General features: G+C 45.3%; 1 protein-coding gene across 2 annotated transcripts in view; it reads left to right on the top strand.

Moving 5' to 3' along the window:
• The window catches only part of LOC119950974 (NAD kinase-like), a 90,722-nt gene that overhangs the window by 33,441 nt on the left and 32,429 nt on the right, over positions 1 to 24,852 (top strand). Inside the window, exon 1 of one of the 2 annotated variants that reach the window (XM_038774007.1) lies at positions 20,995 to 21,296. The exons of the other annotated variant lie outside the window; for it this stretch is intronic. Coding sequence (XP_038629935.1) covers positions 21,232 to 21,296 — 65 coding nt within the window. The 5' untranslated portion in view covers positions 20,995 to 21,231. Of the gene's footprint in view, positions 1 to 20,994; positions 21,297 to 24,852 lie in introns of those variants that run through there. 2 annotated transcript variants of the gene reach the window in all.

The following is a 24,852-nucleotide window of genomic DNA, read 5'->3' as shown; positions in this document are numbered from 1 at the left end:
GGGTGAATTGGGTCGGAGGTGTCGAGCGAGGGGGTGCTAACCACACTCTGTGTTCTGGTCTTGTCCACGTTAGTAAGCTTTTGGGTCTCTTTCTTCAGCACCATGTCAGAGATGCTGAATCCTAGCTCAAATCGGGCTATCAGATCCACTGGTGTTGCAGGCAAATGCCCCCGCCTTTGCCTCATTAATAGTCCAGAGGCGAGATCTGCTTGGGTGGATGTTCCTACTCCGCCCAGTGCCTCAGCCTGGTTGGGTGACCTCATTCCGTTTTTGCATTTGGAGACGGTCAAGTACAACATTAGGGGGTCACCTAACCTTTTGGACAGTATGGAGCAATTTATCATGGCCAATCGACCTTACCTGCACATCTTTGGACTGTGGGAGGAAACCGGAGCACCCGGAGGAAACCCACGCAGACACGGGGAGAAAGTGTAAACTTCACACACAGACAGAAACCAGAGACTGGAATTGAACCGGTTCCTGGCACTGTGAGGCAGCAGTGCTAACCACTGCGCCATCCCTGTTTGTTATATCCTTTGTTATTGCAACTTGAATTAATTGTTTTATATTATTTTGTTTATCATGAAAAAATTTTATGGGTTTCTATGAGACCCCCGCCCCCAATTCTCCTAAACTCCAGCGAATATAATTCTAGCCAACTCGATCTCTCCTCGTATGTTAGTCCTGCCATCCCAGGAATCAGCCTGGTAAACCTTCTCTGCGCTCCCTCCATTGCAGGAAGAGCCTTCCGAAGATAAGGAGACCAAAACTGAGCACAACATTCCAGGTGCCACCTCACCAAGGCCCTGTATAATTGCAGCAAGATATCCCTACTCCTGCACTCGAATCCTCTCTCGATTAATCCCAGCAAACTATTTGCCGCCTTGTGTGGTTTTATGCACCAGATTTGGACATCAACAATGTCATTTATTTGCCTTGATTAACTCAGCAGCATTCCATCTTTTAGTAAATATTCGCCAATGTCAATTTTCCAAAGCGAAGTGCAATAAATTAATTTCAGTGATAGGCAATGCTAGAGTACAGCGTTACGGGTCAGTCATTGTCTGTAAAATGATGGTAATATTGTGGGAACACACCCAAAATGTCGCAACCTGCCTTTTATTTTCACACAGGCCGACCAAATGTTTTTGGGATTAATTTACAGTGTATTTGCTGTACTCAACCTGCCTAGCTGCAGGTGTCCCTTCCTTCTATTGCCCAGCAAGGGGCAACCTAGACTATCGAGTGTCCCTTCTCCACCTCGGTGAGCAGCAATATTGTAATCCGGCTTGTTTCCTAACCATGACCCCACGAATAAGATGAACTACATTTGTGATCCGCCAAATGTTTCATAACTACTTATATAAATGATGAAACATTTTCTATATTAATAGAGCTATCATCAACTGCAAATGGTAAAAACAAATCAAATATTTACACTTTGGACCTAGAGGAAGCACACGGCTCTTGCAGTCAATTCTGTGAGCAATTGGCATTGCACCTCGCCTCACTCGCTCTCGCTTTACTTCAGTCATACCCATCGGAGGAAAAAACCTATGCAGAGGGAAATCAGTGGAATATGGCAACTCTGCATGTGGGCAGTGGTCAAAAAAATGTATCATGGGCCCCTCTCCCAACGGGCCCCTGGGCTACAGATTGCCCACCACTGTTTATTGGAAATACTGGAATCATTTGGAGTATCACGTCCTTGCCACCGACTTTTCAACACCGCCCCCATCACATTTTTCAGTTCTGCCACTTAGTTGGCGGAAGGTTTTCGAAGCACAGTGCTGCCTAGTTTTTCATGTGGCCCCTGTTCTTACCCAGGTACCTGAAGGCGGCAAATTTGTTAGCGGGTTTTACTGGGTGCCAATTAATTCTCTTTATCCTCCGTAAATGTTGTAGGAGACCCATGATGATGATTCACTGTTGAGGGAAAGAATCAGAGGCTTTAATAAAAGCTAGTGGATGTCAACAGCGACTCTGATTCCCAACATAAACATGTCACAATTCCAATGAAGAGATTTCTAGTCATTGTTAACTGGTGGATTTTGCCTGGGACGGGGTGGGGAAGAAAATCATTGTGTCTGATCTAATTTCTTCCCCGAAATTCAGACTCCAATTGTTTTTGTTACAAAAGCAAAAACAAATTTATACAATCCAGTTCAGGTGTGTTTTATTCAGGAGGTGAAGCTTTCATTTCTCTCCTGGCCTCACATTTGGGTTTGTCAAGGAAGCAACTGCTCCAATAATACTGCCCCAGTTTTACTCCAAGACAGCAACATAAGGATGTTTGTCTGCTTAAATCCCTATCTGCTGGTCCATCTCTCATTTCATATCTTTGTCTCTATTTATCTCTTTTTCTCTCACTCTCTGCTCCATCTCCCATAGTTTTTGTTCATAAATTTAGAGTACCCAATTCTCTTTTTTTTCCCAATTGAAGGGGCAATTTAGCGTGGCTAATCCATCTACCCTGCACGATAGGGCAGGTGATGGTAGCCCAGTGGTTAGCACTGCTGCTTCACAGCGCCAGGGACCCAGGTTCGATTCCCGGCTTGGGTCACTGTCTGGGCGGAGTTTGCACGTTCTCCCTGTGTCTGCGTGGGTTTCCTTCGGGTGCTCCGGTTTCCTCCCACAAGTCCCAAAAGACGTGCTTGTTAGGTGAATTGGACATTCTGAATTCTCCCTCCGTGTACCCAAACAGGCGCCCGAATGTGGCGACTAGGGAATTTTCACAGTAACTTCATTGCCGTGTTAATGTAAGCTTTCTTGTGACAGTAAAAGATTCTTATTATCTTTGTGCTGTGAGGGGGACGAGACTCACTCAGACAGGGGGAGAATGTGCAAACTCCACACGAACAGTGACCCAGGGTCAGGATCAAACCCTCAGCACCGCGAGGCAGCATTGCTAACCGCTGCGTCACCGTGCTGCCCCTCCATCTCTCCTAGTTGAGATAAAGAATTCTGAAAGGGGACAACATTTGAAATGACTTCCTGCCACTCTCTGAGGAAACATCTGTTGGTAATCCAATACACAGCCAAGTAGATTTAACTTTTAATACAGCAGATATTCCTCCATACAGCTCATTGGGCTTCCTCCATTCAGGTCATTTCAAACCTCTCCGTTCAGGGTGAACAGGGATGGGAACGGAATGTCCCAGGATTCTCAGTATTTAGGAAGGACAGGCATAAAAGAAAAGGTGGTGGCGTGGCACTGCTGGATAAAGAGGAAATTAACACAATAGTGAGAAGGGATATTAGCTCTGACAATGTGGAATCTGTATGGGTAGAGTTGAGAAATCCCAAGGGACAAAAACATTAGTGGGTGTCATGTATACACCCCCAAACTGCACTGGTGAGGTTGGGAATGGCATTAAACAATAAATTAGAGATGCATGCAATAAGGGAATATCGGTGATTATGGTTGATTTTAATCTTCACATATTTGGGCAAATCAAATTAGCCACAATGCCGTGGAGGAGGAATTCCTGGAGTGTATACGGGATGGTTTTCTTGACCAATATGTGGAGGAACCAACTAGAGAGCAGGCCATCTTAGACTGGGTACTGTGTAATGAGAAGGGAATCATTGCCAATCTGGCTGTACGAGACCCCTTGGGGATGAGCGACCATAACATGATGGAATTTTTTATCAAGGTGGAGAGTGAAGTAATTGATTCAGAGACTGGGTTGCTGAATCTTAATAAAGGGAACTACGAGGATATGAGGCGTGAGTTGGCCTTGATGGATTGGGGAGAGTTACTTAAAGGGATGGCAGTGGATAGACAATGGTAAACATTCAAGGAATGCATGGAGGAACTACAGCAACTGTTCATTCCTGTCTGGTACAAAAGCAAAGTGGGTAAGAGGGCCAATCCATGGCTTACAAAGGAAATTAGAAATAGTGTCTGATCCGAGGAAGAAGCAGACAGATTGGCCAAGAAAAATAATAGTTCTGAGGATTGAGAGCAGTTTAAAATTCAACAAAGAAGGACAAAGGGATTGATTAAGAAGGGGAAAGTACAGTACGAAAGGAAGCTAGCAGGGAACATAAAGACTGACACTAAGAGTTTCTACAGCAATGTGAAGAGAAAGGGATTGGTAAAGAGAAATGTAGGGCCCTACAGACAGAAACAGGGGAATGCATAATAAGGGACAAAGAAATGGCTGAGCAATTAAATACAGACTTTGGTTGTCTTCACAAATGAGGACACAAATCCGATCCCAGAAATGTTGGAGAATGAAAGGTTTAGCGAGAGGGAAGAACTGAGGGAGATCAACATTAGTAGCGAAATGATGCTGGGAAAACTGATGGGCTTGAAGGCGGATAAATCCCCAGGGCCTGAGAATCTGCATCCCAGAGAGCTTAAGGAGGTGGCTCTGGAAATAGTGGATGCATTGGTGGTCACCTTCCGGGATTCTATAGACTCTGGAACTGTCCCAGCAGATTGAAGGGTAGCTAATGTCACTACGATATTCAAAAAGGGAGGTAGAGAGAAAGCAGGGAATTCTAGACCAGTCAGCCTAACATCGGTAGTGGGGAAAATGCTTGAATCCATTATCAAGGACTTTATTGCGCAATATTTAGAAAGCAGTGGCAGGATCAGTCAGAGTCAGCATGGATTTATGAAGGGAAAATCATCCTTGACAAATCTGTTGGAATTCTTTGAAGAGGTAACCAGTACAGACGACAAGGGGGAGCCAGTCGATGTGGTATATTTGGACTTTCAGAAGGCGTTTGACATAGTCCCGCATAAGAGATTATTGTGCAAAATTAAAGCACATGGGATTGGGGGAAATGTATTGAGGTGGATAGAAAACTGGTTGGCAGAGAGGAAACAAAGAGTCGGGATTAATGGGTTATTTTCAAATTGGCAGGCAGTAACCAGTGGGGGTACCACAGGTGCTGGGACCCCAGCTATTCACAATATATATTAATGATTTGGATGAGGGAACAAAATGTAACATCTCAAAGTTTGCAGATGATACCAAATTATGTGGTAGGGTGAATTGTGACGAGGATGCAGGGATCCTACAGCAAGATCTGGGCAGGTGGGGCGAGCGGGCAAACCAATGGCAGATGCAGCATAATTTGGATAAATGTGAGGTTATTCATTTTGGAAGCAAAAACAGGAAGGCAGATTACTACCTGAATGGCTGTAAATTGGGAGAGGGGAGTGTGCAGTGGGACCTGGGTGTCCTTGTGCACCATTTGCTGAAGGTAAGCATACAATGCAGCAGACGGTAAAGGAGGCTAATGGTATGTTGGCCTTTGTTACGAGAGGTTTCAAGTATAGAAGCAGGATGTGGTGCTGCAATTGCACAGGGCCTTGGTGTGGCCACACTTGGAGTAGTGTGTGCAGTTTTGGTCTCCTTCTCGGAGGAAGGATGTTCTTGCTCTCGAGGGAGTGCAGCAAAGGTTTACCAGACTGATTCCAGGGATGGTGGGGCTGACATATGTGGAGAGATTGACCAGGTTGGGATTGTTCTCACTGGAGTTCAGAAGAATGAGGGTGGATCTCATAGAGACTTATAAAATACTAACAGGACTAGACAGGGTAGATGCAGGGAAGATGTTACCAATGATGGGTGTGTCCAGAACCAGGGGTCACAGCCTGAGGATTCAGGGTAAACCATTTCGGACAGAGATGAGGAGACACTTCTTCACACAGAGTGGTGAGCCTGTGGAATTCATTACCACAGGAAGTAGTTGATGTTAAATCATTGAATATATTCAAGAGGCGGCTGGGTATAGCACTTGGGAAGAATGGGATCAAAGACTATGGGGAGAAAGCAGGATTAGGCTATTGAGTTGGATGATCAGCCATGATGGTGATGAATGGTGGAGCAGGCTCGAAGGGCCAAAAGGCCTCCTCCTGCTCCTATCTTCCATGTATCTATGTTCCCACTCTTGTGCTTCTCGATGCTGTCCCCAAGTTGGGCCTTCTGATCTTCTCAGAATTCTCAGTACTTGTGAGAACATAAGAACTAGGAGCAGGAGTCGGCCATCTGGCCCCTCGAGCCTGCTCCGCCATTCAATGAGATCATGGTTGATCTTTTGTGGACTCAGCTCTCCTTTCCGGCCCGAACACCATAACCCTTAATCCCTTTATTCTTCAAAAAACGATCCACCTTTACATTAAAAACATGTAATGAAGGAGCCTCAACTGCTTCACTGGGCAAGGAATTCCATAGATTCACAACCCTTTGGGTGAAGAAGTTCCTCCTAAACTCAGTCCTAAATCTACTTTCCCTTATTTTGAGGCTATGTCCCCTAGTTCTGCTTTCACCTGCTAGTGGAAACAACCTGCCCGCATCTATCCTATCTATTCCCTTCATAATTTTATATGTTTCTATAAGATCCCTCCTCATCCTTCTAAATTCCAATGAGTACAGTCCCAGTCTACTCAACGTCTCCTCGTAATCCAACCCCTTCAGCTCTGGGAATCTCCTCTGCACACCCTCCAGTGCCAGTACGTCCTTTCTCAAGTAAGGAGACCAAAACTGAACACAGTACTCCAGGTGTGGCCTCACTAATACCTTATACAATTGCAACATAACCTCCCTAGTCTTAAACTCCATCCCTCTAGCAATGAAGGACAAAATTCCATTTGCCGCCTTAATCACCTGTTGCACCTGTAAACCAACTTTCTGTGACTCATGCACTAGCACACCCAGGTCTCTCTGCACAGCAGCATGCTTTAATATTTTATCGTTTAAATAATAATGCTGTTTGCTGTTATTCCTACCAAAATGGATAACCTCACATTTGTCAACATTGTTTTCCATCTGCCAGACCCTAGCCCATTCACTTAACCTATCCAAATAAAGCCATGCATCTTTATCTTATGCAGCAACCTTTTGTGTGGCACCTTGTCAAAGGATTTCTGGAAATCCAGATATACCACATCCATTGGCTCCCCGTTATCCACTGCACTGGTAATGTCCTCAAAAAATTCCACTAAATTAGTTAGGCACGACCTGCTCTTTATGAACCCATGCTGCGTCTGCCCAATGGGACAATTTCTATCCAGATGCCTCGCTATTTCTTCCTTGATGATAGATTCCAGCATCTTCCCTCCTACCGAAGTTAAGCTCACCGGCCTATAATTTCCTGCTCTCTGCCTACCTCCTTTTTTAAACAGTGGTGTCACGTTTGCTAATTTCCAATCCACCGGGACCACCCCAGAGTCTAGTGAATTTTGGTAAATCATCACTAGTGCATCTGCAATTTCCCTAGCCATCTCTTTTAGCACTCTGGGGTACATTCCATCAGGGCCAGGAGACTTGTCTACCTTTAGCCCCATTAGCTTGCCCATCACTACCTCCTTAGTGATAACAATCCTCTCAAGGTCCTCACCTGTCATAGCTTCATTTCTATCAGTCACTGGAATGTTATTTGTGTCTTCCACTGTGAAGACCGACCCAAAAAACCTGTTCAGTTCCTCAGCCATTTCCTCATCTCCCATTATTAAAACTCCCTTCTCATCCTCAAAGGACCAATATTTACCTTAGCCACTCTTTTTTGTTTTATATATTTGTAAAAACTTTTACTGTCTGTTTTTATATTCTGAGCAAGTTTACTCTCATACTCTATTTTACTCTTCTTTATAGCTTTTTTAGTAGCTTTCTGTTGCCCCCTAAAGATTTCCCAGTCCTCTAGTCTCCCACCAATCTTTGCCACTTTGTATGCTTTTTCCTTCAATTTGATACTCTCCCTTATTTCCTTAGATATCCATGGTCGATTTTCCCTCTTTCTACCATCCTTCCTTTTTGTTGGTATAAACCTTTGCTGAGCACTGTGAAAAATCGCTTGGAAGGTTCTCCACTGTTCCTCAACTGTTCCACCATAAAGTCTTTGCTCCCAGTCTACCGTAGCTAGTTCTTCTCTCATCCTATTGCAATCTCCTTTGTTTAAACACAAAACGCTAGTATTTGATTTTGCCTTCTCACCCTCCATCTGTATTTTAAATTCCACCATATTGTGATCGCTCCTTCTGAGAGGATCCCTATGAGATCATGAATCAATCCTGTCTCATTACACAGGACAAGATCTAGGACCGCTTGTCCCCTCGTAGGTTCCATTACATACTGTTCTAGGAAACTATCGCGGATACATTCTATAAACTCCTCCTCAAAGTTGCCTTGACCGATCTGGTTAAACCAATTGACATGTAGATTAAAATCCCCCATGATAACTGCTGTACCATTTCTACATGCATCAGTTATTTCTTTGTTTATTGCCTGCCCCACAATAACGTTAATATTTGGTGGCCGATAGACTACTCCTATCAGTGACTTTTTCGCCTTACTATTCCTGATTTCCACTCAAATGGATTCAACCTTATCCTCCAAAGCACCGATGTCATCCCTTACTATTGCCCGGATGTCATCCTTAAATAACAGAGCTACACCACCTCCCTTACCATCCACTCTGTCCTTCCGAATAGTTTGATCCCCTCGGATATTTAACTTCCAGTCGTGACCATCCTTTAACCATGTTTCAGTAATGGCCACTAAATCATAGTCATTTACGATGATTTGCGCCATCAACTCATTTACTTTATTCCGAATACTACGAGCATTCAGGAAAAGGACACTTAGGATGGTTTTTTTTACCTGTTTTGAATCTTAACATCTCCAGTTTTATTCCTTTTAGTATTACTGGGCCTATTCACTGAGCTTCCCTCAGTCACTGTACCTTGTACTGTCACCCTTTTTGATTTTTGACTATGTCTTCTCTGCCTTGCACTTTCCCCCTTACTTCCTTTTGCTTCTGTCCCTGTTTTACTACCTTCCAACTTCCTGCAATGGTTCCCATCCCCCTGCCACATTAGTTTAAACCCTCCCCAACAGCTCTAGCAAACACCTCCCCCATGGACATCGGTTCCAGTCCTGCCCAGGTGCAGACCGTCTGGTTTGTACTGGTCCCACCTCCCCCAGAACCGGTCCCAATGCCCCAGAAATTTGAATCCCTCCCTCTTGCACCATCTCTCAAGCCACACATTCATCCTATCTATCCTGACATTCCTACTCTGACTAGCTCGTGGCACTGGTAGCAATGCTGCGATTACTACCTTTTGAGGTCCTACTTTTTAGTTTAACTCCTAACTCCCTGAATTCAGCTTGTAGGACCTCATCCCGTTCTTTACCACGACAGCTGGCTGTTCACCCTCCCCCCCCAGAATGTCCTGCAGCCGCTCCGATCCATCCTTGACCCTTGCACCAGGGAGGCAACATACCATCCCGGAGTCTCGATTGCGTCCACAGAACCGCCTGTCTATTCCCCTTACGATCAAGTCCCCTATCACTATAGCCCTGCCATTTTTCTTCCTGCCCTGCTGTGCAGCAGAGCCAGCCACGGTGCCATGGACCTTGCTGCTATTGCCTTTCCCTGGTGAGCCATCTTCCCCAACAGTATCCAAAGCGGTTTATCTGTTTTGCAGGGAGATGACCGCAGGGGATACCTGCACTGCCTTCCTACTCTTGCTCGGTCTTTTGGTCACCCATTTTCTATCTCACTCAGTAACTTTCGCCTGCGGTGTGACCAACTCGCTAAACGTGCTATCCACGACCTCCTCAGCATCGCGGATGCTCCAAAGTGAGTCCATCCGCAGCTCCAGAGCCGTCAAGCGGTCTAACAGGAGCTGCAACTGAACACACTTCTTCCACGTGAAAGAGCCAGGGACATTGGACGTGTCCCTGAGTTCCCACATCGCACACGAGGTGCATGGCACGGGTCTGGGATCTCCTGCCATGTCTTAAACCGTAGGTAAGCTTATACAACTACAATTTCAAAAAATGAAAGAAAAATAAATAAATTAGACAATGAAAAGAAAAACTACTTACCAGGGTTAAAAAGCACCTCCTCAGCTTCGAATTCCTACCTAGCTTCAAATTCCCAAACTCACTCTTGGTTGTGCCTTCTGTGGCTCAGTGGGAGAACTCACCCAGGGTCTCGGATGCTCCCTGGTTCTCTCACAGGCCAGATGAAAGAGAGAGAATAAAACAGTAGAGAAAAAGCACCTTCTCCCACTCAGCACCGAATTACCAAGTTGCAATTCCCACTCTGGATGTGCCTCACTCACTCAGGCTGTGTCGTCTTGACCTGAGGAAGTAGAAACAGTCGCAGTGTGCATCAACATGTGAAAGATCTGCATTTATTTATGAGGAAGCACCTTCGTCATTCAGGAAATAATGATTTGTGCTGGAGTCCTGGCATGGTGGCAGAAAATGGAAAAATGGTGTGTTTGCCAGCTGCCGGCAGATCCACAGGACACCGGAACGGCGGTAAGCTCGGGAAATAGAACCTGAATTTTTGTTAAATTGTGGACTGCACAAGAAACTCGGAAATTAAAACACACAATCAGCATATTTGGAAAACTGAACTTCTGCATCAACGCAACTGTCCTGGTCTATGCTAATATCCCCTAATTTCCTTAGTACCCAAAAATCTATGGATCTCAGGCAGCGACAACTTCCGGGGCCCTCTGCAGTAGAGAATTCCAAAAACTCACTATCCTCCGACTGAAGAAATTCCTCCTCCCCTCAGTCCTAAATGTCCGACTCCTTATCCTTCGATGGCGACTCTGCCGTCTGGATTCTCCAGCCTTTCGGCATTGACCTTGTGAAGCTGTTTATTTTCTACCTTTCATTGGATCACCTGTCGCTTTTTCTAAACTTCAGAGAGAGTATTCACAGATTCAACTTTATCTCTCATCCGATGACGTTTCCTGCCCACTTGCAGGGCTCGACAGGTAGATGCCAAAATATCAAAATGATGTTGCAACACTCTCTGAAGAAATTCTCAGGCCAGAATTCATCCATTTATTTTTCTCTCTCGATCCATCCAGCACGCTCGGTCTCTGCATTTGCTAAACACAAAAACAAACGCTACAGCTTTCCAATTCATTGTTGGCTAACGGACCAAGATAGAAAAGCAGTTGCTATAGTTTCATGAGGTAGAACTTGGCACTTAAATGTTTGCTCTGACCTACTTCAGGTGATATAGAAAAAGCCACAGGATTTGGTAGTTCTTTCCCTACCTACCTGGCAACTAATCAAACCTGACTATCACAGCAAGCTGGTGTATGAAAATCGTCCCAGTCCCAGAGGACCAAATGCTGCTTCCCCCTTTGAGAGCTGACCGGTGGTGATTTAACCTGAGGGTCGTCACGCCTCAGGCGAGGAGCAAGGTTGAGAAAACGGAACCTTCATGAACTACCTCAGCCGGTATGGGAATTAACCCCTCGCTGTTGGCGTCACTCCGCATCAGTACTGAGCTAACCGACCCCCAAACCTAGCTCAATCCAGTGGTGTCATCTGTGACTTATGAGCTCTCACTTTGAATGGAGTTGAACAAAACAGATGAGCAGTTTTGTATTGCACCTGACCATTAACTTGGCGCAGTGCTCCTGTGAATTTCGGTACCCGATTCTTTGGCGCTGTAAGTAGTTTTTAAAAATGGACGTACTGGGGGGGGGGGAAAACAGAAGCAGACGTTTGTATTCATGGTATTGTTGTTGTATTGGCACCAATAACATTTCAAGGTTAGAAAGATGGAGCCAGGTTCTAACCTTGAACCAAAAATCTGTCTGCTCAAAGTCCAAAATCAAAAATCGGTTTGTCTGTAGCTTTTCTCCTTTGCCATATGAGCCATTATTCTGGAAAGTTCCATTTCTGACTGAGTCTTGAACGGTCATTAAACCCTCCCCCAAAAAAGTGCAACTTCATGAAATTGCGCTTTTAAAACTCCTGACATTACAAGTAAATCCTCAAACTTGACCGTGCATTTGGAATTGCAACTGCGTACACTTGACCAATAATCTATCGTGCATATTCTATTGATGTTACTAGATGAGTAATTCAAAGACCTGGACTCCTATCATCATCATCTCTGTTGCAACATCAAAGAATTCCACTAAATTGGTTCAGACATTATTTACCTTTCACCAATCTCCTTGATTGACTCATATCTTTACTAATTAGTGTTTTCCTGATGATGGTTTCCAATAACATCTTGTTCCATGTGACAGTGACTGGCCTCAAGTCTCCTGGATTATTCCTTCCCCCTCTCTTGAATAGCAACTCTCCACTACCCCTGTATCCAATGGGGATTGAAAGATTGTGACCAATGCCCTTACTATTACTCCTTTCAGGATGCATTCCATCTGGGCCAGGTGACTGACCATTTTCAGTAATGCCAAACCTATTAAAACACAGGCCGGGATTCTCCGTTCCCCACTTTTAATATTGGGAACCCTGATCTGGCTGAGAATCCCGCAGTGGGGTAAAATCTGGATTCGCACCAGATGGCAAACCAGTCACGAATCTCCATGGCCGCCGCGCCAACCATAGTGGATTTCCCGATGTCTCAGTCGAGTTTCCCACCCCAACCCAGTGGGACGATCAAAGTAGCTCAAGATGCTCCGGACCCCCGGCTGAGAGTTCCGCTAACGTGAATTGTATTGAGGAGTGTAGACCTGGCGGCTTCCAGTCCAAGTGGCAGCAAGGTGGTAAGTACCCTGCCAACAAATGTCGCTGGGGTGCCGATGGGGGTCATTCCTGGGGGGTGGGATCAGGGGGAGATTGTGTTGGGCTGGAGGGGTCAGGTCAGGGATCTTCTTTAGAATGAGGCTCCCCATCTGCAGCCTTTAAAAGCCATTAAACAATCACTGAGTGTGCAAAAGTTGAAGCTTTCCCATAATAAAGTGAAAATGTTCATCTGTACCCTGGTCACTTTAAACAATTAGTCAGTGTGTAAAAAATAGTTTCCTCATAATATAGTGAAAGTGATCCCACCTCTATCCCTAAACCCATCTCAAACTCTGTCATTCTGCCAAGGTCTGTGAGATTAAGGTGAAAGTTATGCCTTTAAAGTGGTTTTCACACAGTCAATTTCATTGCCTTTTGAAGTATTGAAAGCAGAGTGTATGGTTAGGAGGCTAAATGCTTTGAACTGGATTGTTTACATTGAAATTCATACTCCATTGCCTGCTAAAAGGATTGTGATTGACAGCTTGCTGAAACTTCAAAGTGTAGAAGCAGATTGTTTATTTTTCTAGCTCAGCAGGGATCCATCGTCAGATTAGCAGCTGTTACTCTAACTGCACTTTTTTTTGTGAGTCAGTCTCTTTGTTCTCGAGGAAAGAAGAGATGTAGGGGGCACCCCTTCACTTTTGATGTAGCTGCCCAATTCGGATACTTTCGATCAGTTCACTTACTGAAAAAGCTTTACCCTCTGTGTCTTTCAATAGCGAGGAGAACGAAGGCAAACACACAAGTATAAATTCAACAATCTTTATTAAACATATAATTAACCCAAAATGTATAATACTAGAAGATTTGGTTATGCTACCCGCAAAGATGGCTTATTGAACTGTGGGTCCGATTCTCGCGTCTCTCTGATCTGTCGTCATGAAGGGGAGTCACGCTGGCAGCTCCCTCCCTCCCTCCCTCCCTCCCTCCCTCCCTCCCTCCCTCCCTCCCTCCCTCCCTCCCTCCCTCCCTCCCTCCCTCCCTCCCTCCCTCTCTCCCTCCCTCCCTCCCTCCCTCCCTCCCTCCTTTCCTCCTTTCCTCCTTTCCTCCTTTCCTCCTTCCTCCTTTCCTCCCTCCCTCCCTTCCTCCTTTCCTCCCTCCCGCCATTTCCTCTGGCTTTCTGCCAATGATACCTCGGGAGATGGTCCAGTTGATGACCATTTAACAGGCCACCTGAGCCCACCCAGTTGTCCATCCCTGGTGGTGTGGTCTGCACATAACCTATTCCCATATAAGGTAACAGCAGAAAGAGGTTCCCATTACTTTATAAGACCATAAGACATAGGAACAGAATTAGGCTACTCGGCCCACTGAGTCTGCTCCGCCATTCAATCATGGCTGATATTTTCTCATCCCCATTCTCCTGCCTTCTCCCTGTGACCCCTGATCCCTTTATTAATCAACAACTTATCTATCTCTGTCTTAAAGACACTCAGTGATTTGGCCTCCACAGATTCACCACCCTCTGGCTGAAGAAATTCCTCATCTCTGTTTTAAAGGATCGTCCCTCTAGTCTGAGATGGTGTCTTTTGGTTCCAGTTTTTAAGGCATAACTTGCCTTCAAAGGCATAACTTTCACCTTCATCTCCAACTTGGCATACCGGCTTTTTAAAGGGTTTAGGGGTATCGGCTCTCGTGGTATCATGGATAAAACAATTCTTTTGTTTTGTGGGGGGGGGGGAGATTCTAAGTGCCACAGTATGGCACATTGGGCAGCGGGGACCCATTCTCCGCTGCCGGGAGCACTTAGAATCCTGAATGGATTCTCTCGGCCAGAGTGTCTTCTCTATTATTAGTTTGCCCACACCTTCTCTTTGTTTGATGTCACCCTCACATCATCCACTTCCTTTGTGAAGATAGATGTGGAAAATTTATTTAATACTTTAGCTGTGTCTTTAGCCTCTTAAGATTTTATTTTGAGTCCTTAAGAAGCCCAGCCTTTTTCCCAGCTACCCGCTTACACTATGTTTATAAAATGTTTTGTTTCATTTTAACGCTACCTGATCTTTGTAACCTCACTTTGCACCTTGTCTTAACCGTTTCAATTTGCTCAAATACTTAACATAATCTCCCTGATTATTAACGGAATCTTACTCCTGACACTTCTGATAAACCATGAAATTTTGGAGAATTTAACCGAGGCTGTGTGAGAGAATGATGGTGTTGTAATCTAATTGAGTGTTTGCCGGATCAAGGTCTTGCCTGGGTTTGAACTCTGATTATTAAACGATCACATTGTTTTGGCTTCCTGGGACGTCTCTGTGTCTCCCTGGCTGGGCTTAGCCTAGTGACTGGCTGGAGGTGTGTACAAAGGTGACTGTCCCTGTGGAATACTCTCTGCTGTGGAAAATGTTTAGTAACTGATCCGGGCGTCAGCGCCATTCAAAACAGGTGACTTGCCGTGTTGGGAAATATTAGTTCAACCTATCCATAAGACATAGGAGCAGAATTAGGCCACTCGGCCCATCGAATCTGCTCCGCCATTCAATCATGGCTGATATTTTTCTCATCCCGATTCTCCTGCCTTCTCCCCATAATCCCTGATCCCCTTATTAATCAAGAACCTATCTATCTCTGTCTTAGAGACATTCAGTGATTTGGCCTCCACAGCCTTCTGCGGCAAAGAGTTCCACAGATTCACCACCCTCTGGCTGAAGAAATTCGTCCTGACCTTTGTTTTAAAGGATCGTCCCTTTAGTCTGAGATGGTGTCCTCTCGTTCTAGTTTTTCCTGCAAGTGGAAACATCCTCTCCACGTCCACTCTATCCAGGCCTCTCCGTATTCTGTAAGTTTCAATAAGATCCCCCGCCCCCCTCATCCTTCTAAACTCCAATGAATATAGAGTCCTCAACCGCTCCTCATATAACAAACTCTTCATTTCAGGGATCATTCTTGTGAACCTCCTCTGGACTCTTTCCAAGGCCGGCACATCCTTCCTTAGATACAGGGCCCAAAACGTCTCTCAATACTCCAAATGGGGTCTGACCAGAGCCTTGTACAGCTTCAGAAGTACATTCCAAGCCTTGTATTGCACAAATATTTCAATCACCCTGGTATTAAATTGGGTGCTACAGAATTTCATCCGATATGAAGGGTTTTGCCAAATATAGAAATATTGCCTTCAGTTCCTCCTTCCAGATCATTAAAGTATATTGTGAAAAGTTGTGGTCCCAGCGCTGACCCCTGAGGCACACCACTAGTCACCGGCTGCCATCCTGAAAAGGACTCCTTTATCCCCACTTTCTGCCTTCTGCCAGTCAGCCAACCCTCTATCCATGCCAGGATCTTACCCTGAACACCATGGGCTCTTAACTTATTTAACAGTCTCCTATACGGCACCTTGTCAGAGGCCTTCTGGAAATCTAAATAGATCACGTGCACACTGGTTCTCCTTTGTCTAACTTCCTTGTTGCCTCCTCAAAGAACTCTAACAGATCTGTCACTCATGACCTCCCTTTGACGAAGCCGTGCTGACTCAGCCCTATTTTACCATGCACTTCTAAGTACTCCGCAATCTCATCTTTAATAATGGACTCTAAAATCTTACCAATGACCAAAGTCAGGCTAACTGGCCTATAATTTCCCGTCTTCTGCCTCCCTCCCTCCTTAAACAGCAGTGTTACATTAGCCACTTTCTAGTCCTCTGGGATACAATGGAATATGTTGACGCCCAAGTGTTTTACTCTGCAGTTTGAAAACCGATGACAGGCAGCACAGGTGGAAATGGTGGTAAAGAAAGCATATGGCATGCTTGCCTTCATTGGACGGATGGGGTATTGAGTATAAAAGCTTGAATATAATGTTAGTTATGTAGAACGTTGCTTAGGCCATATTTGGAATACTGGGCGGTATTCTCCCCTTCCGGCGGGGCCTTGGCACGTCGGGGCGGCCGCTCAGCCCATCCGGGCCAGAGAATCGCCGCTTGCCGTTTGCGGCGATTCTCCGAGCGGCCTGGCGCGATTCACGCGCCGCTGGTTTCGTGGGGGGTGGGAGAATCGCGTGCGGGGGTCGGGGCGGTTTGCACCACGCCCTGGCGATTCTCCCACCCAGCGTGTCCAATTCTGGTCACCACACTACCAGAAGGATGTGGAAGCTTTGGAGAAAATATTTACCAGGATGTTGCCCGGTCTGGAGGGCATTAGCTATGAGGAGAGATTGAATCTGTGGGGTAATTTGGACATTCTGAATTCTCCTCTGCGTACCTGAACAGGTGCTGAAATTTGGGGCTTTTCACAGTAACTTCATTGCAGTATTAATGTAAGTCTACGCGTGACAATAAAGATTATTATTATTATAAACTTGTTCTCCCTCGAGAGACGGAGGCTGAGGGCCGACCTGATAAAAGTTTTAAATTATTAGGGGTATAGATTGGGTGAACAGTTGGAGGCTTTTTCCCAGGGCGGAATTGACAATTACAAGGGGGCACACATTCAAGGTGAGGGGGGAAAGGTTCAGTGGAGATGTGCAGGGGAGGTTTTTTTTTTTTTTTACAGAGAGTGGTGGTGGCCTGGAATGCACTGCCAAGTGTGGTGGTTGAGGCAGATATGTTAACGACCTTTAAGACTTATCTGGATAAGCACATGAACAGACGGGGTATAGAAGGATACAACCGGTTGGTCCAGATAGGACACGTGACCGGTACAGGCTTGGAGGGCCCAAGGGCATGTTCCTGTGCTGTATTGTTCTTTGTTCTTTGATCGTAAGGCAGTGATTTAATTGAAGATTTTAAGAGGTGGTTTAATCCGTGAAAGCAAAGTTCAAATAGTTTGACAGTCAGGTGTCCCCAAAAATCAGGTTATTGCTTTGAGCCATTGTTTGTCTACCATTGTGGACAGTACATTGCCCCTAGTTTTGGCAGCAGCAGACATGACCAGGAAACCTGAAACAAGTACTCAATGTTCACCCATGTGCCTAATGTGCAGTTATTATGTCCGATTAAATACCAGGAAATAAAAGTCTGTAAATATTGTACGACAAGAACATTGTGACATAGCCAGTGTCTCAACCTCATTCTGTACGTTTGAGCTGTAAGTTCAGAAAACTAATGATTAAGAAATATAAACTCTTGTAACTGGACCAGAAAGAAAGCTGCATTTTCTGGAAGAAGACCAGAATCAGAAAATTAATGTCTTTCATATTTGCGGAATGTTCAAACCCTAACGCTAGCACTAACTCTGCAACGGGTAACATTTCAACTTTGAAAGCTTCTGGTTTTCCGAGAAACTGTAATTCATAACGAACAGAGTGGAGTGACTGACTACCTGGCTGAATAGATATAGATTCTTACAGCACCATGTGGAGACCACTCTGCCCACAGAATGTATGCTGCACCTTGCTTCTGTCTCTACTAGTGGGTGGCACTTGCTTCACAGCGCCAGGGTGCCAGGTTCGATTCCCGGCTTGGGTCACACTCTGTGCGGAGTCTGCACATTCTCCCCGTTTCTGTGTGGGTTTCCTCCAGGTGCTCCGGTTTTCTCCGACAATTCCTGAAACACGTGCTGTTAGGTGAATTCTCCCTCGGTGTACCCGAACAGGCACCGGAGTGTGGCGACTAGGGGCTTTTCACAGTAACTTCATTGCAGTGTTAATGTAAGCCTACTCGTGACAATAAAGATTATTATTATACTTAGTCCAACAGTGTGCTGGAATTATTAACACAAGAGCATACCCTGGAATGCAAAGGCATTCTCCCTAATGCATCTGCTTTCTTTCCAGACACCATTCGGGTATTTCACTCTGAACTCTATCCTCTTTTTATAACAATACAAATATCCAAAGTAACTTTATTGCCAACAATACCAAATTAGAGCCATTTACAACCTAGACACAGCCCTGGCTGGTTGTATTCCACAGATGATATTTCAATCACCCTGGTATTAAATTGGGTGCTACAGATTTCATCTGACATGAAGGATTTTGACAAATATGGAGAAATTGACGGGAGCATTGGAAAACACAGGAGCTACAACGGTGATGAGCATTTTACTTTTACGCCATCAGTTATGGTGTGGATAATGCTTCCTGAAAGGGTGGTGCTAGCTGAGTCAACAGTGACTTTCAAAAGGTAAGTGGACAAATACGTACAAAGAGAAATTCCCAAGACAATGGGGAAAGAGTGAGTAAGACTAATTAGCCAGCTTTTTCAGGAGCCAGGCGCAATGGGCCGAATGATCACCTCCTTTGCTGGATTCTATACCTGCTTCATCAGATATTCGCTGACTTAATTTTATTTTGATTTGAGTGATTATGTATTGGTTGTCCCTCTCATTTCTATTTCCTTTCGGTACTTCTAACGCCCGTTCCCCTTAGTGTCAACTCGTACGCCCGCTGCTTGCTGAATCGTAGATTTCAACAAGATGAGGCGAAGGTCCTTGAAACACATTTTGAAACCATCCAGTTCCTGTGCCACCTGCTTAAACCGATTGCTCCAAAAGTCTGTCTTTTCTACAAAACTGCTTCAACTATTCTTATTCATGTCTGAACCTCTTATGTTTGCATTCCTCATGCGACTGCACCCACTGTATTATATTTCCCGGTATCTCTTGCTTCGTATCAATTACCTTTTTGTCTCGATTAGACAAAGCTATTGTATTGTCCACCAACTTTCAAATTGAATTTACTTTGGTCTGTGCACTTAATGGGTGAATGGAAACTCTCCATCAACCTCCGGTTTGATAGGTTTACAGTGACTCTCAGTTTTAGAATGTGAAATGTGTTACAGCTACTGAAACAGCAGGGTAACTTTATTATAATAATCTTTATTATTGTCACAAGTAGGCTTACATTAACACTGCAATGAAGTTACTGTGAAAGTCCCCTAGTCGCCACATTCCGGCGCCTGTTCGGGTACACAGGTTGAATTCAGAATGTCCAATTCATCTGACAGCACGTCTTTCGGGACTGTGGGAGGAAACCGGAGCTCCCGGAGGAAACCCACACAGACACAGGGAGAACGTGCAGGCTCCGCACAGACGGTGACCCAGGCCGGAATCGAACCTGGGACCCATGTGCTGTGAAGCAACAGCGTTAACAACTGTGCCACCATGCAAAATTATTCCCCTCTGATGTGTCTCCATTTCAGGAGTGGAACCAGTTTAAAAAGATGCATTTTTTGAACCTGCCGTGGGAGGGGTAGTTTTTCAGCCAGTTGAGGGTTGGGTGTAAAGATTGACACTGTCGTATCTGTGGCCAGAGCCTAATTTTAACTTTGATTCTTTTCCATTCATCATTGTTGAGCATCTGGAGAGCCACTTTCTCATCAACATGGCCCTTGGATAGAGATGCAACACAGGTAGTCGCCTTAAATAGAAGCAGGAGGAGGCCACTCCGCTCCCAAGCCTCTCCTAGCACTCCGTTAGGTCATGGCCGATCTGTATCTTTAGCTCCACATCCTGTAGAACCGTCACCCAACAAAAGTCTTAACTGTAGCTAGACCAATAAGCAATACTCAGGATTATGACTGTTAACACACGTCCAGAATCTATTGAATTATTTGATTACGAAGTACAGAACACATCTGATACAGAATTTTAAGTTACTTTCAACAATTCACCATCTCAAAATTGGAAGGGATCAGTGAAGGAGGAATTATTACTCTGGTCAACCATGCTCATACCATCGAGGAACCCAGATTGAAAAACAGTCAAATGGGGAAATGAGAATATTGGTCTGAACCGGTCTTGTATACTTCAAAATGGAACACCAGTAAAACAGGGAAATAACAATCCTGTTACAGAACTGATTTCTCCTTCTGGTAGGGTGATGTCTCTGTTACTTGGCACATCCGCAACCATTTGGGGGATGTTTATTTTCTGCTGGAGGTTTATTGAGATTCAGTGGGCCAATGCTGAAACCAGAGTACTACTACTAATAATAATCTTTATTGTCATAAGTAGGCTGACATTAACACTGCAATGAAGTTACTGTGAAAAGCCCCTAGTCGCCAAATTCCGGCGCCTGTTTGGGTGCACAGAGGGAGGAAACCGGAGCACCCAGAGGAAACCGGAGCACCCGGAGGAAACCGGAGCACCCGAAGCAAACCGGAGCACCCGGAGGAAACCGGAGCACCCGGAGGAAACCAGAGCACCCGGAGGAAACCGGAGCACCCGGAGGAAACCCACGCAGACACGGGGAGAACGTGCAGACTCCTCACAGACAGTGACGCAAGCCGGGAATCGAACCCGGGACCCTGGATTGATTTTCTGTTTGGTTGGTTTAGATTTTACAGAATGCTGCAACAGTCCCTCAACATGTTACTCTAGTGGCATTTTACTGACAGGTAAAATGCTGCTTTAGTCTCGAGCAGGTTCTGTGTGGGTTTGCTGTGATGTGGTGCTGCCACTCACAGACCATTCAGCAGCTGCTTTACTGCAAGAGTTTGGCTTGGATATTTCCTGCTTCCTTTGTGTAATGTGTAATCACAGCCTCTGGTCGAGGCTATCTTGTTGTTAGTCTCACTGTGGTAGCACCCGTCTGAAGGCATTAGCTCCACCTCCTCTGCCGAGTGGTTTAAATTTTTAACGTAATTTCTGATCCTCGTATTTTGTGGGCATTCCTGCCGCACAATAAGAGCTACGGTGGAGACTGTTTTATTGCCAGATGGGTGATTGAAGGATGTTGCTTTAGGCTGTGCACTGTAGTTTTTACTGGAGATTACAATATCACCTAATCTTGAAGCAAGCAGGCGAGAGAGATCATGAGAATCGTACATTGTATTGCAAATATTAACAGTCCAACACAAAATGGCAATTCCTGGAAATGGTAAGTGTCTTTGTAATTTATTCTATTATAAATGATCTTGCTGTAGTTTAAGACACTGTGCGATTTAGGAGGTTGTTATACAAAAGGGATTGTCTGTGTTACTGCTGACTTCCTGAAATGCTAGCAGGTGTGTGAGAACTGGCTACCAGAGAATGGGTTCAGAAATTGATTGAAAAAGCAAAACCTGCTCTGGAACAGAGATTATAATGTCAACTGACTTCAACCTGAGGAAAAAAGCTTCTTAATTGGAAGAGGGCTAACTTCAGTGGGATGGGGGCGGGGGAGGGAGATTAAGCCAGGATAAAGTGGTACCAAAGCTAATTGAGAGAAAATATAACCAAACGGTGGGGGAGTTATAAGGAAGTGGTGCTTCAGATGCAGGTTAGGTACATTCCCAACAAGAGGGAACGGGAAAGAGAACTAAACCAGGGCTCGGACAACAAGTGAGGCAGAGATATGGAATCAAGCAAAATGATGCTTGCCAGGTGAATTCTTCGTGAGATCTCGGCCAAACCAATTCAGACCGGAAGTGAAGAGTAAAATAAGACTGATAAAAGAATGAGAATGTGGTAGAATGGGAATTATGTTAAAGAGAACCCAAAAGGGCAGCACGGTGGCACAGTGGGTTAACCCTACTGCCTCACGGCGCTGAGGTCCCAGGTTCGATCCCGGCTCTGGGTCACTGTCCGTGTGGAGTTTGCACATTCTCCCCGTGTTTGCGTGGGTTTCGCCCCCACAACCCAAAAAAGATATGCAGGGTAGGTGGATTGGCCGTGCTAAATTGCCCCTTAATTGGGGAAAAAAAAGAATTGGGGACTGTGAATTTTTTTTTTTAAATCAATGGTGGATGAGATTTTAGAATCAATAATTGGGATAAAAATGAACAGATCACAGAGATTTGAGTTTATTAAGGAGAGACAGCACGGATTTGTAAATGGGAGATCAATGCTTGCCAAATCCAGGGGAGATTTTTGCTGAAGTAACAGAGAAGGAACTGCAGTGGTTGTTGTGTATATGGTTGTGAAGAAGAAGTGTTTTCGTGCAGCGAGCGGTGATGACCACAGCCTGCTGCTGGTAAGAGCAGGGGAAGTGGAAACGATCAATGATTTGAAAAGGAAATCGAATGGGCACTTGAGGGAAATGCAGCTGCAGGTCTGGGAGGGGGCGAGGAGGGGAATGGGACTCAGTGGGCCTGCATAGAGACAATGGGTGGAATGGCCTCCTTTATATCTAATGCTAAGAATTTCTCAGCTGGAGCCTGTGGGCTCGGTACTGATGTTCTTGATGGTTAAACCAATGCAGAACATACTGGAAAAGTTCAACAGGTCAGGTAGTAGTGTCTGTGGAGAGAAAGAGTTAACGTTTCAGGTTGGTGACCTGTGTGAGATGTTGGGAATCCCAAAATGGATACACTCCTGATTGTCCATGCAACAGGAAACACAGCAGTTTACCTTTATAAGCCCACTCACTCCCATCACTCCCATTTCTGTTTTGTTCCAGTCGCAGTGCAGGATTTCTATCCACTGCCAACAACATGAGAGTGGATTCTTGTGGTGTAAACGAGGATCATTGACAATCAGCAGAATCTCCCCCTGAGAGGGAGCTGGTTATCACCATTTGAAGAGCAGGGTAAAACTGTTTGAGCTCTACACATGCTGTGCTGGGCAGACAGAGTCACAACTGGACTGTAACCTGGAGTTTATCATTGCTGTTGACGCACATCAAACAGAAAGCCACGTACAATGCCTAGCCACCTTCCTCCATTTCCAGTTACATGTTTGTCCACCGACACCACTTTTGTCTCGTGTTTTTCCACAAATCGAGGATCGGCTGAAGAAGATCGAATACTGCAAAACTCTTAAATGTAGGTCTGTGTGTGAGTGTGTCTCTCACCTGAGCTATCTCGCATGGATCTGAGGACTGTTCATAGGGGCAATCCTCCAGATAAAGGGGAGAAAACATACCCAACTTTTCCCTCACCTTCGTGTGAGTCTGCGTGTCACCCTCAGGATGGAAATACCAAGTGTCACCATGTGCAGAGGTCCTACCTGTCCCTGGTTTTGGGAAGAGTGAACGTGGCCATGTTGCTGCAGAACACACTATTCAATTGGACCATGCTAGACCACCGTCCCTCATGGCAACGTTTATGCAGAAAAGCACCTTTGACCGCATCAGGCAGTTTTCCACATGTAACATCCTCATAGCCCTGTGAGAAAAGGAGATGGTGGATGCCGAAGGGACTGCCGCAGCTATTTGACCGAATGTCTCATTGCCAGAACGTTCAAACAAGCAGCAAGTCACAGCTTGGCTGGTGCTGAGAAGGGCTCCTTTCCATCAAATCCGGGCACCTGGAGTCTCACTCCCCCTTCACATTGCGCTCATGAAAGAGATGTGGTGGTTTCTATTGAGGGTCATCCGTTACGCAGGACGTGTTTCCATGGGCACACACTGATGAAGATCAACTACGACCGGAGGACCATCAATTCGGCGAAAGGCACGCTTTGGTCTGCCCAAACCTACGGGTCTTGCAGTGCAACGAGTTGTTGATGACTGAGAACGCACATTCTAAGATTGAGACTACGTGCTGAGGAATGTACTAAAGCTTGGTGCAGGCATCACAATGTCCCAATGGGGAAAGGTCGCTATGTAAAGTCCTCCCATCACCGTACACGGGGCTGGAACCCCTGTAAAGCCTCTTGGCCTGGACAAGTATTGTAAACATAAGCTGGAACTGTCGAGGCATCTTAGAGAGCCACGCGCTGTATTAGATTAAACTCATTTGTCCTGCACTTTGATATAATGTTAAATTTGAACTGGTTTGTAATGTAAAACCTATGACTAAATCCTGTTTTTGAGAAAATAATTTGGTCTCATTGGCTCTTTCACCTCTAGCGCCAGAGACTTGAGCACTTAATGGCAGCCAACTCCAGGGCAGTACTGACGGAGTGCTGTGCTGGCTGACACGCTCTTTCTCATTAAAAACAGATTGTCAGAGGGCAGCAAGGTGGCGCAGTGTTTAGCATTGCTGCCTCACGGCGCTGAGGTCCCAGGTTCGATCCCGGCTCTGGGTCACTGTCCGTGTGGAGTTTGCACATTCTCCCCGTGTCTGCGTGGGTTTCACCCCCCACAACCCAAAGCTGTGCAGGGTAGGTGGATTGGCCACGCTAAATTGCCCCTTAATTGGAAAAAATAATTGGGTACTCTAAATTTATATTTAAAAAATAATAAAAACAGATTGTCAGGCCAGTTACCCTATTGATGTTTCTGGAACATGGCTGATACCCGCATATTCCCATAAGTTATAACAGTAGTTATAGATCAAAATAATCCTTTTGCTGTGAAATGCATTAGAATATCCTTTGGATGTATAGGTGCTATATAAATGCAGGGTCCCCCCCCCCATTTTTTTACGTTTTTGCTTTTCTTTAAACTCCACACCTGGTGAATTAAGGTTGATCAAGTCCAGTCCTTGCTGAAGCTAAAGTCTCCCAGCGATCTCTGCAAAAGAAATGAATGAAGTAACCCAGTGCTGGCTGCTGAGGGAGCTCGAAGCTAC

The sequence above is a fragment of the Scyliorhinus canicula genome, chromosome 16 (assembly GCF_902713615.1).
Source record: "Scyliorhinus canicula chromosome 16, sScyCan1.1, whole genome shotgun sequence".
Lineage (NCBI taxonomy): Eukaryota > Metazoa > Chordata > Chondrichthyes > Carcharhiniformes > Scyliorhinidae > Scyliorhinus > Scyliorhinus canicula.
The sequence above is the reverse complement of the archived record's forward strand: the minus strand, read 5'-3'. Positions and strand labels throughout refer to the sequence as shown.